At 39.3% G+C, this 17,429-nt stretch overlaps 1 protein-coding gene across 4 annotated transcripts in view; it reads right to left on the bottom strand.

The window, feature by feature from the left end:
* The window catches only part of epg5 (ectopic P-granules autophagy protein 5 homolog (C. elegans)), a 145,757-nt gene extending 128,938 nt beyond the window's left edge, over positions 1-16,819 (bottom strand). The window contains exons 1-4 of one of the 4 annotated variants that reach the window (XM_043687769.1): positions 16,226-16,819; positions 14,592-15,659; positions 7,445-7,685; positions 566-702 (exon numbers count right to left, since the gene is read on the bottom strand). In XM_043687769.1, coding sequence (XP_043543704.1) covers positions 566-702; positions 7,445-7,685; positions 14,592-15,659; positions 16,226-16,276 — 1,497 coding nt within the window. In that variant the 5' untranslated portion in view covers positions 16,277-16,819. The remainder of the gene's footprint in view (positions 1-565; positions 703-7,444; positions 7,686-14,591; positions 15,660-16,225) is intronic. The other 3 variants (XM_043687761.1, XM_043687752.1, XM_043687743.1) reach the window with 3 other exon arrangements.
* Between the last annotated feature and the right edge of the window lie 610 nt (positions 16,820-17,429).

The following is a 17,429-nucleotide window of genomic DNA, read 5'->3' as shown; positions in this document are numbered from 1 at the left end:
TTATAATGTTAAAACAGGATGACCCCTCACCGATGTTTGAGTATATTGATATCAGTGAGGATTAAGGGATTGATTCCTTTATGGTATTATGGAATTATAACAATATTCACATTTGCATATGATACCACATTGGGAAGTATCATAAGTTGTGTAGATAGATAAAGTTGTGTTACTTGATGACATCAACGATGATGGAACAAAGACAGCCAAATGGAGTCAATGTACACCAATGAAATAATTGAATTGCACACCATTGCCGTAGTTCCAATGGAAAGCTATTTCCTTGATTTTCAGCTAGTTTTTCTCCACATAACGTCTCCCCAAAATTGCAGCTGTGTGACACCTACATGTACAGAATGGTGAATGACATTTAACAGGTAAATTATGTGAAACAAACGCAGGTCAAAGGTGTTGAATGTTGAACACTAATTACAATTGAAACTATGAGGGTTTAGTGGTGATTTGAGTGAAAACTATAATGAAACAAATGCACCTAGATAGACCCACAAATGTATACTTTATGAATGGAAATTTAATAACAAGTCCCAACATTGTAATTCCATACCAATTTCTGTAGCCAGAGAAGAATGTCACTGTGGAATTGACCATCTTCAATTGTTCTTCGGGTAAAACTAAAGAGTACACTGATGTTTTCTTTTAAAAGTTGCAGATCCGAATGGCTGCAGTCTATTGCTTGATCATCTGCACAAAATAAAAAGAAAACTGACAGATATGATATTAGTGGGTTAAACACTGAACAAAAGAACTGTGTTCAGAAGGTGGGTCACTAGATCGGAAATGTTGACTCTGCTTTCTCTCAAGAGATGATGCCAGACCTGCCGGACGTTTCCAGCAATTTCTATTTTTGCGTATGTTATTGGTAGGAGTTTTTTTTCAAAAAAGTATCCAGTGTTATAAAATTGAACTCTCACCATGTTAATTATTTCAATATAAAATCATTTTTGAAAGGGAATTTCATCATAAAAATGAACAATAGATTTTACTTTGTCTTTATTTTTATTTCTCCATTATAATGGGAACAACTAATGACGGTTAAAACACTAAAGCTGTACTTCTCAGATAGGTATGATAGAATTCTAGAAAAACGTTCCTCCTAAAGTTGGGATGAGTGTTGCTAATAGCCTAAACAACTGGCTGAACTGCTAACATTTAACAGCTTGACCATGTAATTTCCATAAATAGGAGTGAAAAATATTATCAACTGAAATCCTACCCTTTGTTAAATGGTGAATATCAAATGCTGCTAGTAGTTTCCGCACTTGGAATTGAAACAGAACTTTATTATGTAAAGTTATAATGTTAAGGTAAAGGCAAGTTAAGATTCTTCATCTGTCTTGGTGTAAAGGGGCAAAGATGAAAATAGGGCAGTGATATGTGCTCCTCCTGCCAGATGTGAGAGATCAGGGAGCAGTCTAGTGTTCCGACGACTACGTCTGCAGGAAGGTGACCAGCTGCACTCTTCACAGACCGTATGGTTTGGTTGAAATGACAGTTCGACACACTGAGGAGCACACAGGGGGCAGAGAGTATGACAGACACAAGTTACGGGGAAGCGGTCACACCACAGAATCAGTTACGTAGATGGGTGACTGCCCAGAGAGGGAGGCAGATAGTGCAGGATTCGCCTGTGATTATTCCCCTTTCTTACATTTTAGGTACTGTTGGGGTAGATAGCCTCTCAGGAAGTATAGCAGCAATAGCCAGACTGGTGGCATCAAAACTGGCTGTGCTGTAGAGCAGGGTCAGGCAAAATCCAAGAGAGCAATAGTGGTCAGAGACTCACTAGTTAGGGACACAGGCAGGTGTTTCTGTGGCAGCGTTTGAGACTCCAGGATAGAGACAATCATGTCTCTGAATGGCTGCATGAAATTCTTAAGGGGGAGGGTGTGCAATCAGAGGTTGTTGTGTACATTGGTACCAATGACATAGGTAGAAAGAGCTATGAGATCCTGCACAGTGAGTACAGGGAGTTGGGAAAGAGACTGAAAAGCAGGACGTAGAGAGTAATCATCTCTGGATTATGACCAGTGCTACGTGCTAGTGAGGCAAGGAGAATAAGATAGGACAGATGAGTTGGTGCAGGGAGGCAGGGCTGCAGGTTCTTGAATCATTGGGACCTCTTCTGGGGTGGGGGTGATCTGTACAAGAGGGATGGATTACACTTAAACTGGAAGGGAACCAATATCCTCACAGGCAGGTTCATTAGTGCTACTTGGGAGAGTTTAAACTAGAGTGGCAGGGGGCTAGGAAGCAGGGCAGCAGGTCAGCAAGTGAAGGGATTGAGGGGAAGGTAGATGTTAAGACTGGTAAGTCTGAAAGAAGGGACAGCAGAGACAGGTAAATGAACACAATGGGATTGATCGACTGCTGTGTGTTTATTTCAATGCAAGAAGTATTATGGATAAGGCAGATGAATGTACACTATAGATGTACAATAGTGCTGTGGCCATTACAGAGACTTGGTTGAGAGTGCGACAGGACAGTCTGCTGAATGTTCCAGGGTTTCATTGTTTTAGACAAGATAGAGAGGGAGGTAAAAGAGATGAAGAAGTTGCATTACTAAGCAGGAAGAATGAGTCATCTGCACTCAGAGAAGACATACTGGAGGGCCATCCACTGAGGCTATATGGGTAAAGCTCAAAAATAAGATGGGTGCTAACACTCTGATGAGATTATACTATAGGACTCCTAACAGCCACTGAGACACTGAGGAACAAAGACATAGGCAGATTATGGAAAAATGCAGTAACAACAGGGTTGTCAAAGTGAATGTGTTTAATTTCTCCAATATTGACTGGGACTTCCTTTGAGCAAGAGGCATAGATGGGCAGAATTTCTTAGGCGCATCCAAGAGGGTTTCTTGAAACAGTATGTGGATAATCCAACTACAGGAGAGGCTGCATTGGACTTTGTAAGCGCTAATGAGCCTGGCCAGGTGACTAACCTTTCAGTGGGAGAGCATTTTGGAAACAATAATCACAAATTCTCAAGTCTCAAGATAGCTAGGAATAAGGATAAGTCAGGACCTTGCAGGAAACTACTGAATTGAGGGAGGGCAGATTATGTTAGTATTAGGCAGGAGAGTTAATTGGGAACAACTGTTATTGGGCATGTCCACATTTGACAAGTGCGAGTTGTTTAAAGACCTAATGATCAGAGTTCAGGACTGGCATGTTCCAGTAAGAAAGGAGGACAAGGAGGGCAAGGTAAGAGACCCTTGGATAATGAGAGAGGTTGTGAATTTAGTTGAAGGAAAAAAAGGAGCATATGTAAGGTTTAGAAAGTTAAAATCTAACAAGAGGAATATGAAGAAGACAGAAAAGTGCGGAGACCAAGGAGGGCCATGAAATAACCTTGGCAAGTAGGTTTAAAGAAAATCCAAAGGCATTCTATACACATTAAAAACAAGAGGATAAATAAGTAGGATGACTCAAAGACAAAGGAGGGAACTTGTGCTTGGAGGCAGAGGATGTGAGCGAGATCCTAAACGAGTACTTTGCATTAGTATTCACCCAGGAGAGGGATACGAAGGTTATTGAGATTAGTGTGGAGCATGCTAACATGCTAGGGCATTTCGAGATCAAGAAAGAAATGGTGATGGGTCTTTTGAAGAGCATTAATATGGATAACTCCCCAGGGGTTGATGGAATCTACCCCAGATTAGTGAGAGAGGCAAGAGAGGAGATTACTGGGGTCTTTACCAAGATCCTTGTAGCCTCGCTCGGCATTGGAGAAGTCCTGGAGGATTGGTGAATAGCTAAAGTTGTTCCTCTATTCAAGAAGGAAATATGGATTATCCAGAAATTACAGATTGGTGACTCTCACATTGGTCATCAGGAAGCTGTTGGAGAAGATTCTGAGGGATAGGGTTTACGTGCATTTGGAAAAGCATAACTTTGCAAGGGGCAGGTCATGTCTTGGTGTACCAAAGTGATGGAAGTTGGAGGTGACGACAAAGGTGATTGGTGAGGTTGGAGCAGCGGATGTTGTCGATATGGATTTTAGTAAGGCTTTCAACAAGGCCCCTCATGTAGGCTCATCCAGAAGATTAAGATGCATGCGATCCACTGTGTCTTGACTATATGAATTCAGAATTGGCTTGCCCATATAAGACAGAGGGTAGTGGTGGAAGGGTGTTTTTTCTGGCTGGAGGTCCCTGACTAGTGGTATTCCACAGGGATCCTATTGGGACCTCTGGAGTTTGTGATATATAAGTAATTTGGATTAATATGTAGATGGGTGGGTTACTAAGTTTGCACACAACACAAAGGTTGGTGGAGTTGTGGATATTGTAGAAGGTTATCAAAGGATACAGCGGGATATAGATCAGTTGCAGACACGGGCAGAGAAATGGCAGTTGAGGTTTAATCTGGGAAGTGTGAGATATGCCCTTTGGGAGATCAAATGTTAAGGAAACGTATACAGTTAATGGCAGGATGCTTAATAACATGGGTGTACATGGGGATCTTGGGGGGTCAAGTCCATAGCTCCTTGAAAGTGGCCACACAAGTAGATAGAGTGGTAACAAAAACGTATGACATACAGTACTTGCCTTTATTGGTCAGGATAGTGAGTACAAGTCAGGATGTCATGTTACAGCTTTATAAAACTTTGTTTAGGTCGCACTTAAGAATATTGCATTAAATTCTGGTCACCATATTACAGGAAGGATGTGGAGGCTTTGGAGAGGGTGCAGAAGAAGTTTACCAGGATGTTGCCTGGATTAAGGGGTATGAGCTATAAGGAGAGGCTAGAAAAACTAGGGGTGTTTTCTCTGGAGCAGTGGAGGCTGAGGAGAGACTTGATAGGAGTCTATAAAATTATGAGATGCATAGATAAGGGTGATGTCAAAAAATTCCCCCACCCACCCTGATTTGAAATGTCTAATCCTAGGGGGCATGCATTTAAGGTGAGAAGGAGAAAGTTCAAAGGAGATGTGAGGGGCAAGTGTTTTTTGCACAGAGAGTGGTATGAGTCTGGTTCATTCTGCCAAGAGTGGTGGTGGAGACAGATACAATAGGGGTGTTTAAGAGACTTTTAGATAAGCACATGAATATGCAAGGAATGGAGGGATATGGACTAAGGCCAGGCAGAAGGGATTGGTTTAATTTGGCATCACATTCGGCACAACAAAGTGGGCCGCAGAGCTTGTTCCTGTGCTCTACTGTTCTATGTTTATCAGTTGGAATTTATGACAGTCTGTTTCTTCTCCAGCAGCATATCAGAACCACAAAACTCTGCCATTTGTATCATGTTCAACTCACTCACTCACTCATTTAGCCTCTGTTGGTTCAATATCACTACTGCCAAATTAAAATTCTCATCCTTTTAATTAATGAAAGATAAAAACGTAATTAAACTCTTCTGATAATCATTCTATATAACTTTATTGGATTCTGAAAACATATTTAATGTGGCCAAATTGAGACACCTGTTCTTCAATTTGGAAGAGCTTCAGTCTTTGTTTCATCAAGTAGATAAGTCTGCACAAAATTCTGACAGCTTCATGCTACAAACTCAGGTCTACTGAAGATACATTTTTGAGTCCATTCAATTCTTCAATAAGAGGTTTGAGTATGTTTCTTTCATGGGAGTTGATTCACACTTCATCTTATATACTTGGATAATACTGTAACATTAGGATATGGCATACCTTATTTTGCATTTTGTACTGAATGCTTAAATGTTCAACTTGAAATTTCCAAGATCAACTAAGCTAACGCTTGGCGATTCAATAAGCTACTTTATTGCACAAGGAAAATCATACAGCACAGAAGATAACCTATCAACCAGTTGTGTCTGTGCTGGGTATGTGCAAATGCAACTCACTCAGTCCAAGTACCCCATCTTTTCCTCATAGCCCTGAAAATATTTTCTCTCTAGATAATAGTCCAATTCTGTTTGGAAAGTTAATATGTGACATAAAAATGACAATTAGATTTACTCGTTCAAAGAGAATAGTTTAGTTCCAATCACAATTTGTACTTACTTAGTACATTTTCCTTGGGGGCAAAGAAAGTTCCAAGATACTTCACAGAAGCGTGATCTGCTAAAAATGGCACCAAGCCATGAGGAATATTTGAAAGGGTAACTAGTTGGTCAAAATAGTTATTTTTTTTAAAGGATGGTCATAAGGATGGTTGAGGCAGAGTTAGGGAGAAAAATCCAAAATGTGGGGTCTTGATGATTGATGTGGTTGCCAATGGCAGAATGAAGACCGTACGTATCAGTCCAAGAACAGTGTGTTTGGGAAGTTGTAGAGCTCAAGACATTTGCAGGAATAGGAAGAGGTGAGCTCACACGGGGATTTAAACACGAAGAGGAGATTGTTAAATTGGCAGAGTGGTGAACCAAGAGCCACTGCAGGTCTGTACAAATATAGACGGACGTGGTTTAGACAAATTGGTGTTTACAGAGCATGTGAAGGGAAAGCACTGGAACAACTGCATTTGGAGGTTATGAAGACGTAAATAAGGGTTTAGAATAAGACTGAGGAAATAAGAATGGGGGGGGGGGTGTGGAGACAGGTTGACAATGAAAGCAGCAGATGCAGTAGTTGAGATATTAAGATTATGGTCTCAGATCAGGATCAATTATGATGTAGCGACTGCGTACAGTTTGGTTAAATCTAGGATGATGGCCAGGGATAGGAATGATCCAGTAGCAAGAGAATAGAATTTGTGATTGAGATTGAAGACAATGTTTCAATCTTCTAAATGTTTAACTGGAGGATATTACAGTCATCTTAGACACGATATTGAAAAAATCGTCCAGGTAGGAATATAATAGGTATCATATAAGTACAGATCACAGAACAGTCTTCAATGATATGCTAATCTTTCTGGCTTGTACCTCTTCTCATGTCTTTTTCATATCATGGCTAGTCCAATGAAGTTATATCTTCAACCTAATCATATGGTTTTGATTGAAGATTCAAACCCAAAGCTATCAAGCTATTAGTTTAGGAGACAGTTTGACCTCATACATTTCCATAAGTTTAGTTTTTTGTTTACATTTTCAAGATTACATTCTCCAGAAAACATCTGTCCTTAAGTCAAACAATCAGAATGTCAAAAAAGACTATTTGTGTATTCCAATGAGAAGAGGTGCACTTAAAGCTCCATGCAAACTGAAAACTTCCTGGTGGATTGAAATCAAATAGAAGTGTTCACTTGCTTATTACTTTAGCCCTTATTCAACTGGCTTCTGGAAAAATTTAAGAGAATTTTATCAGCAAGATGCAAAATATTAATAAAATATCTGGAAAGAGAGAGAAATAAAGACAGGGAGTACCAAGAATATATAATATATATATAAAATATATTCTTACATGAAAAGACAGATTAGTATTTTGGTGCAAATGTGTTACTACACTGAAGATCCACATTGAAAATAATGAGCTATCCACTCAAGGTATACTAACCTTGTCTACGTAGAATTGCCACTGTTCTAAATGCTGTTGAGCTGTTTAACAACCTGTAGATGTATGATTCCACCTGCAGTCGAGAAAGCACTGATGTATAGGCATGTAAAGCCAGTGTTTGATGCAAGTGATCAGCCTTAATACTCAAAATCCGTTGAAGCTCTGCAACAACTGAATTGTTCATCTCCACAGTCTGATATCGATGATAGGCTGTAACTTTTGTTTGATCAGCACAAACTCCCTATAAAAAAAGCAAAACACATGGCCATATGTAAAACGAAGGAAAGGTGATGTAAATCTCCATGCAGATGGTGAAATTGTGAAAAATCAATTTTGCACTGGATACCGTAAGTCAAATGTATTAAACAAAAAAAATTAATGCCACCCAATCCTTAAACATATTAATTATAAAAACCATATACACTGTTTCTCTTCTTTACATCAGCAAACCATTGCCATCTTCAAACTTTCTTTATACCTCAACCTTCCAGAACTGGTAGAGTAAAAGGTGTACAAGTTCCGGGTATTCACGGAATATTCTCTCTTTAAGAATATATCAACAGTTCAGGATCTGTAAATGCCTATACATTGTGGAAAATTGAATAGATTCTTGACAATCTAATGAGTAAACATTCAATCCATTAATAAAATACTATGAATGAGACAGATCGATAAGACATAAGAACAAGTGGGTTTAATATATTCTATTTCATCTTAAATAAGAAATGGTCATACTGAGGTTCAGTCACCCACTGTCATGACAGTGGGCCATAACCCTAATTTAATTACAAATTTTTAGGTGCACAGTTTTTAAAAGGGCAAAGCAGCCAAAGGATAGCTGAGAATATAAATTTAAGGGCTATCTGGAATATTCCTGCATGAGTTACACAAAGTCCAGAGAGGAACAACGGAATGTTGCACCTGAAGTATGTCTAGGGAACTTCAGACAGCAACACTTCCAAGTAGATACATCATTCAAAAGAAAGCTGATCTGTGGCTACGGAGATAATGAGGTACTGACTATTCCCCTAAGAAAAAAGCCATATGCTGTAGGATGTGTCCTAGATTACGAACAGGAGTTGAAAAAGGCAGCTCAGGGAGAAAGAGATGTTTGTTTTATCCATCAAGCAACAAACAAGAAAGAGAATTAAAAACCAACTACAACCCCTGGTTTCAATGTGCAAGTATAATGAAAAAGTACCTCTCTTTCTGATTTCTGAAAACAAGTCAACAAAACCAAGGTTAAGGAACATGGGAAAAAGCCTTTTGGATAACTGCAGAACCAAGAATCCCCAAACAACCATTCAGCTGCCAAAGTCAGCAACACCAGAATCACCATCCTTGATGTATGAAGTGTTTCACAATCCATTTGTCCTGGCCAAGTCAAAGACTAACTTCCATGCTATTTTTTTTTAAAAGTTTTACTTTTTGGACTCACCGATCATTTCTAATCTTTGTTTGTGTGTCACATTTTAGTATTTCTTCCAGCATTAAAATTGCTTAAGAACCCAGACAGTTCAAGAACATTTAAGGGATGTCTAAAGTGCATGCCTTTTCAGGGACACCCATTTCCTATGAATTTTTTAAAAAAATCACATTTCCAGTTCAAATGCAAGTTCTATGAAGCAACAAAAACTTCCTATTCTTGGTTTCATTCTGGTGAATCTTTGTTGGATGCTTTCTATATCTGTGTAGAGACGTCTACTGACGTTCTTACATTATGTTGGAACATGAAGCTGAAGAATTTGCAACAGAGTCCAATTCTGCATTACAGATCAGCTGCTTCCTGCTTCAAAATTAAATTTGCAACCAAGAGCAGCTCCATATGTAGGGAGACAACATTTGTATGGAAAGAATTAAAATCTTACTTTTTAAAGATGCCATTGCACTGGTTTAACAGTCATGAAACTGGCTCATTTTACAAGCTACATGAAGAAGGATGCTAGCTTTTATCAACAAAAATCTTAGGTGGAGAAACTGGAAAACACTAAATGCTCATATTCCATGCTAAAATAATTAATTAGACGTTCTCTTTTGCTTCAAACACAGAGCACTGGAGAAACTCAGGAGATCTGGCAGAAACTGTGGTGACAGAAACAGAATTAACGTTTACAGTCCAGTATGACTTTGTCAGAACTGCATTAATTCTGTATCGCTATCTCTCCATAAATGCTGCCAAACCTGTCTAGTTTCTCCAGCAGTGTGCATTTGTTTCAAATGTTCAGCATGCACAGTATTTTGCTTTTCTTCTTGCTGTTTTTTCTTTCTCACTCATTCACTTGTTTAGAATCAGTTACATATCAAGCGTTTCTCAGTTCTGATGGAAAGTCAAAAACCTAAAACACTAATGATTTCTCTCTCCACGATACGATCAGACATGCAAAGCATTCATAGTGTGTTCCAACAAAACATGGACAAAATAGTCCGAGCCTAGTAAGAACTAAAAAATTAATTTTGTGGGATGCTGTGCGAATTGGGCCCTCTATCTTTTTCTTAATTCTCTAATTCCAATTTTAATGTTTAAAATTCAGTAGGGACAAACATTGTAAGAAAAACCAGTGGTCACAGTTTAAAGGATACAGGGCAGGCCATTTAGAACTGACATGAGGAAAATTTCTTCACCCAGACAGTGGCAAGCCTTCAGAATTTCCTGTCACAGAAGATGAATGTATCAAGTTAGATCTGGTTCTTTGGGCTAAAGGGATCAAAAGGGTCTAGGGAGAAAGGGTGAACAGGATACCAAGTTGGATGATCAGCCATGGTCATATTGAATAGTGGAGCAGGCTGGTCCTGCTCAACTGTTTGTACTTCTATGGATTTTTTTATGGTTCCATGACTGTTAACAGAATAATTTAACATTTTGCTTTTTAGATGTGGAAATAGAAAACTATAGTCCAGTTCTTCCCATTTTTATGTTGATCCATATCCATGAATGAACTAAAATGCTATGATTTTGTGTACTTTGTGCAATTTTACCACCATCTTGCAAATTCTACATTAAATTTATGATACTAGTTCAGTCTTTGGCATGGAGATCTAAAACTTGAAATACCTCCAATTATGTAGTTATCAGTCCAATTAATTTCAAGAATACTGAAAATTCTAAACACATAAAAATATGAAATTGGAATTATTATTCATACTTAGATCATGATTTATCCCAGACTAACTGTATGAATATGCTGTCTTATTTGCAGCAGCTTACTGAATTTCATATAAACCAGGCAAGTCCTTCCATCCCACCTTTCCCACATTTCAAATTGAGTGGTATGCTTTCAAACTTCCTGCATGAAATAAAGAATATGTTGAGCGCATGGGGCAGATCAAATACTACTGATGCTGGCAAAATCCCTGCTGAGTTTCTGGAGGACGTTCCACCATATGAGTGGACAGATTTGGGTCTTGTGTCTCAAAAGAATTTTTTCGAGCAATTTTTGTGACAAAACGAGATGACAAGAAAGAGCTGGTCCATAATAATAGAAAAATTAAGCCAGCCAAGCTGCCAAGATAGCTTTGACAAAGAAATCTACACAATAGCTTTTGCCTTATTTGTGAAAAAAACAAGTTTAACCTATCAATTACCATCCCAATCACTACTTCCACTCTCTACTGACTAGTTATAACACAAGCTAGTAAAAGCGAGTTTTGAGAAGATTTGTAGCACAGGTTGAGGTACTGGATGTAGGTTTGCTGGCTGAGCTGGAAGGTTCATTTCCAGACATTTTGTCACCCTATTAGGTAACATCTTCAGTGGACCACAGGTGAAGCACTGTACATGATTTCTGCTTTCTATGTTTGGGTTTCTTTTGGGTTGGTGTTGTCATTTCCTGTGCTGATGTTATTTCCTGTTCTTTTTCTCAGGGGTGGTAGATGGGATCTAACTCGATGTGTTACGGAACTCTATCAACAAACACATCGAGTTAGACCCCATCTACCACCCCCTGAGAAAAAGAAAAGGAAATGACATCAGCACAAGAAATGACAACACCAACCCAAAGAAATCCAAACATATAAATAGAAAGCAGGAATCATGTACAGTGCTTCGTATGAGGCTCACTGAAGTTGTTACCAGTAGGGTGATGAAACATCTGGAAATGAACCTTTCAGCTCAGCGAGCAAACCAACACCCAGAACAAGCTAGTTATGACAAGATTCTAAAACGCTGGAATTATTCCTTGCATTTGCAAAAGCTTGCAGGTATGGCTTTTAACCCAACTAGGTGCAATGACATACCAGTAGTAATGAAAATACTATTAAAGGACAACTTATGTTACCAACTGAAAAAGTAAATGTGAAAAAAACATTGGTTAGGCCACTTTTGGAATATTGCATGCAATTCTGGGCTTGTTCCTATCAGAAGGATGTTATGAAACTTGAAAGGGTTCAGGAAAAGATTTACAAGGATGTTGCCAGGGTTGGAGGATTTGAGCTATAGGGAGAGGCTGCACAGGCTGGGGCTGTTTTCCCTGGAGCGTCGGAGGCTGAGGGATGACCTTATAGAGCTTATGAAATCATGGGGAGCATGGATAGGATAAATAGACAAAGTCTTTTCCCTGGGGTAGGGGAGTCTAGAACCAGAGGGCATAGGTTTTGGGGGGGGGCGAGAGATATAGAAGGGACTCTGAGCCTATTCAACCTCTCCCTATAGCTCAATTCCAGAATCGCACGCAATATTCTAGCAGTGGCCTAACCAATGTCCTGTACACCCATAACATGACCTCCCAACTCCTCTACTCAATATTCTGACCAACAGAGGAAAGTATACCAAACGCCTTCTTCACTATCCTATCTACCTGCGACTCCACTTTAAAGGAGCTGTGAACCTGCACTCCAAAGCCTCTTTGTTCAGCAACACTCCCGAGGACCTTATCATTAAGTGTATAAGTCCTGCTAAGATTTGCTTTCCCAAAATGCAGCACCTCACATTTATCTGAATTAAACTCCATCTGTCACTTCTCAGCCCATTGGTTCATCTGATCAAGATCCCGTTTTAATCTGTGGTAACCTTCTTCGCTGTCCACTACACCTCCAATTTTGGTATCATCTGCAAACTTACTAACTATATCTCTTATGCTCACATCCAAATTATTTATATAAATGATGAAAAGTAGTGGTCCCAGCACCAATCCTTGTGGCACTCCACTGGTTACAGGCCTCCAGTCTAAAAAACAACCCTCTGTCTTCTACCTTTGGGCTAGTTCTCCCTGTATTCCATGAGATCTAACCTTGCTAACCAGTGTCCCATGGGGAACCTTGTTGAACGCCTTATTGAAGTCCATATAGATCACATCTACCGCTCTGCCCTCATCAATCCACTTTGTTACTTCTTCAAAAAATTCAATCAAGTTTGTGAGACATGATTTTTCCACACACAAAGCCATGTTGACTATTCCTAATCGGTCCTTGCCTTTCCAAATACATGTACATCCTGTCCCTCAGGATTCCCTCCAACAGCTTGCCCACCACTGACGTCAGGTTCACTGGTCTATTGTTTCCCAGCTTGTCCTTACCACCTTTCTTAAACAGTGGCACCATGTTAGCCAATCTCCAGTCTTCCAACACCTCACCTTCCGACTTGACGGTCCAAATATCTCAGTAAGAGGCCCAGCAATCACTTCCCTAGCTTCCCACTGAGTTCGAGGGTACACCTGATCAGGTCCTGGGGATTTATCCACTTTTATGCGTTTCAAGACTGTGAAATTTGATGAGTTGTAGAGAAGCCTGTAACCTGATCTCAGAACAGATTCCTCTGCTGTCTTCGTGCTGCCATGAAACATAAATCTTCCATCTTGGCAGAAATGCTAATTAGGTGTCTTTGATCCTATTTCGCTTTCAATTAAAAGTAAATGGACAGTTAAAAGCCCAACCGTATATAACCTAATATTTAAAACTTTTTTCAATGACTTCCAGAGACTCGAGGTTTGTCTCTAATTACCTTCTTCCCAGCAATACAACCTAAATCTTCTTTTATTCTTTAAGAATCAAACCACTCAGTTTGACTTCAGAAAAGCTCATATGACCCTAATCATTCAAAGATGTAGTTTTGAACATGATCTTCTCAACCTCACAAATGCAACAAGAGGATGCAAATGCAGTTACAACTTCACTACTTTGCATTTATATTGAACTGCATGTGTCATGAGTGGCCATTTTCCTAATTCACTCAAGAGATGACTCCTGCAGTCTTCCATATTCCTCAATGTGCCATATTTTTACATGTGATATTACCTAAATTTGGAGACTTACCTCCCAGCTGCCTTTATTTGTGACTAAAGACAGAACCTTGACTTGATTAGCATAACTCCAATCTGTCTGAAGTTTTCTCTAAAATATTTATGTGGTACCGACTGCAAAATTTTACCATTAATGCTGTTCAGAAGCTAATACGTGGAAAGTGGAATCAATGTATATCTGGCCAAAACAAAATAATCCCAAATATTGGAAATCTGAAAACAGAAGTGTAGGAATTCATCATTAAATAATTAAACAAATTAAATTAGGAAAGACAGGTACATAGACAGACAGATAGATATATTCTGGCCAATGATTCTAGCTCCCACATTTGAAGCAGGAGCAACAAAATGACATAGAACAGAAAATTCAAAACGAAAATCCAAAAGCTTTATTCCTTATCCAGATGTTTTTACAAACAGAACTCAAACTGCTGTAGTTTCAGTATGGGTTCTTAGTCATCAGCTTTGAAAGCATATTCTTCAAGTCTCAGCAGCTGGGTCCAAGCAAATAAACAAACTTCAGATTCTATTAAATCTTGATATACCAGTATTGATGATTTCATAATACTAGCCAGACAGGCAACAATTGATAATGCGATAGAGAACCAAAAATAAATAAAGTAGTAACATACTGCAGATGTTTGAAGTCTGTAGTAAAAATCAGAAAATGCTTAAAAAGTACTATGGTCAGGCAGTGGCTATGAAGAAAGAAACAAAACCATTATTTCAGGCTGATGATTTTCCATCAAAACAATACAATTCAGAGTCTACCTTTGATCTCCAATTTTGTATTAGTATGTCACAAAGTGAGCCAAATGTGATTCTCTTGACCACAAAAGATATCAATAATGAATAAATTCTGTTTACAAGTTGCAAGTCTAGGATGAATTGAGCAGAAGTAAAAACAAACTGACCTGAAGAGTCAGTTGTTCTTCATTGAATGTCCACAGCCTTTTTTCGATACTCTCATAATCACACATCATGGTCTGCAATTCTGCTTCAGCCTGCAGAAGTTGTTTCCTACATCGCCCATAGTTCATAAGAAGTTCAAAAAGGTCATTTTTATCCTGAGTGGCCACAGAAAGAAATTCTTCAACATATGTATCAACGTTTTCTAGCCATGAACCTAATGAAAACATTTTGAGTTCTTCTTTTGAAAATGGCACAATTTCACTTGGAATAATTGGATACAGTGTTCCAGAATGAGATGAAACCGGCTCAGTGAATGCAGTTCCAATGTCTTCCTTAACCTCTAATGGCAAATCAGGGTACAGTCTTTCTACAGTTAACTGTACTGGAAGATCAATCATGATACTTTGCAGCTTCATATCCACAGTCTCTTTCTCACAATTATCCAGTATTAAAATAGCAGGGTTTTTAACATTCTTATTCTGAGTGACCTCCTTTTCCTTCAAATCAACTGTTACGTTCTGTGTAGTACTATTTCTGGAGCATGACAGAATTTGGTCCGAAACACTGCAAACAGCAGATTCAACATCACTAATAACCTGTAAATGTTCTTTGTTTTGATTAGTAGTCGTCTTACTAGAACAAGATAGTTCATTAGCCTCTGGAATCCCACATCCCTCTTGGAGTACTGTGTTACCATCAGGGGTATGATGATGTTTTAATTTTTTTGTGTGTTCTACATGATACTGTTGATCTTGTCTGTTCAATCCAACATGTTGTTTGGAATTAATTTCAGTTTCTGCAATTGCAGTGGACACCAGTTCCACAATTGACCCAGACTCTGGAGTATTTTTTATCGTATTCTCAGCTTCCAGCAAATCTGGAAGAACCTGGTGATCTTCACTTTGGCCCTCATTAGGTTTTGAAGTAGTTTCTTTTTGGCTTTTATTGGCTTCAGTAGAACTGGATGAGGAAATCTGTGTTTTTGTTATTTCTCTAGAAACTGATTCTTGATCTAATTCAGGTTTTGAACTTTTTTTCTTAATTTCTGTGGTAGCTTTTTTCTTTTTGTCCTGAAAATCCAAAAAAAGACATATTAGCCATCCACCTTTATCTGGTTTGATATATCAGTTTCACTTTCCATAAACCATAACTCAACACTGTTATGATTAAATGCTGTATTTTCTTGTAGACATACAAGGTTCCCTTCCATCTAAGAGCAGAAAATCAATAATGCCTTTCGTTTTAAGACAAATGGGGAATTTTGAATTTATTTCGGATCATGTCCACTGGTAGTTGTGAAGAAAGATTACATTTGGTAAGAAAACTATTTACTTGCTGCTGAGATAAATGATTTTATTCAGTCGTGCCAAATATATGTGGCAGTTTTATTCAACTACACAGATCTTTATTTAAAAGACGTCTGGAACAGAATGGCATAAGATTTAGAGATGTCAATGAGACTCCATGAACAGAGAATGCGACAAAACAGTATTACTTCCAGGAAAATGACAGATTCAAAACAACCGAGAGATACGGACAAGAATTGTTATTCCAGATATCTCCCCAGTGCCACCTCTCTGGCTTCAACCCCCAAAGCGGACTCGGCCTAAGCCTCCACTGCTCCTTTCGTTGTTACCTCCAGTTTTGCTGAGTGCCTAGACTTCTTCGGGCGCACCGCTTCCGCCATCAGAAACCGCAGATCCCACTGCAGGCCCGGGGCCAGCCTGAGGCCGAGACTGAGAGGATCGGCCACTCGGCCGTCACAGGTCACAGGTCACAACCGCCCACAGTGACCTGAGAGTGTGAGCATGCGCCAGAGGAGGGGGCGGGATTTGTGATTCCCGGAGGAGGCTGTTCGGACTTTGTGAGCTGCAGCTTTTTGCGGTCGTCCTCGATTAATTGCGGATGCTGGAAATCAGGAACTGCGGAAAATTTCAGCAGATCTGGCAACATTTGTGCAGAGAAATCAGAGTTAACGTTTCGAGTCCAGTGACGATTCTTCAGATGATTTTTTTCTTTTGTTTTTGATTGCGTTAAATATCCAGCTCTTCTTCCTGCCCAACTGCACAACCTCACATTCATCTGTTTTGGTCCACGTGTTTATCTTGTCTAAATCAGACTGTAGATTGTTTGTGTCACCCTTTCCACTCCCCCTTCCACCTGAATTTGTCTTGCCTGCAAACGAGGTGATAGTACATTTATTTCACTCATCCGAGTTATTAACCACCGGATGAAGGATCAGCGCTCAGAAAGCTAGTGATTCCAATTAAACCTGTTGGACTATAATTGTTGTATGATTTTTAACTTAGTTATTAATACATATTGTAAGTAACTGTGTCCAGAACACTGATCTATGTGGCACTCTGCTAATACAGGTTGCCGATCTGAAAATGTTTAGTTTGTTTCAATTTTTGTCTTCTATTAATTAGCCAATTCTCTATGGAGAAAGTGGGGACTGCAGATGCTGGAGATCATAGATGAGAATGTGGTGCTGGAAAAGAGCAGCAGGTCAGGCAGCATCCGAAGAGCAGGAGAATCGACGTTTTGGGCAAGAGCCCTCTCTGTTAATGTGCTACCTAAATACCAAAAGTTTGACTAAGTTGCCTTATCAAACTCCATTTGTAGAACCACATTTGGATGGGTATATGAATAGGAAGGGTTAGGAGGGATATGGGCCGTGTGCTGGCAGGAGGGACTAGATTGGATTGGGATATCTGGTCGGCATGGACGGGTTGGACTGAAGGGTCTGTTTCAATGCTGTACATCTCTATGACCATTTGGAAATCTAAATATGTCTGTGTGTTGCCTGAAAGAATTCTAATAAATTTGTCAGGCTGATT

This window comes from Chiloscyllium plagiosum, chromosome 1, assembly GCF_004010195.1.
Source record: "Chiloscyllium plagiosum isolate BGI_BamShark_2017 chromosome 1, ASM401019v2, whole genome shotgun sequence".
In the NCBI taxonomy this organism is placed as follows: domain Eukaryota; kingdom Metazoa; phylum Chordata; class Chondrichthyes; order Orectolobiformes; family Hemiscylliidae; genus Chiloscyllium; species Chiloscyllium plagiosum.
Note: the sequence above shows the minus strand (reverse complement) of the source record. Positions and strands in the feature narration are given on the sequence as shown.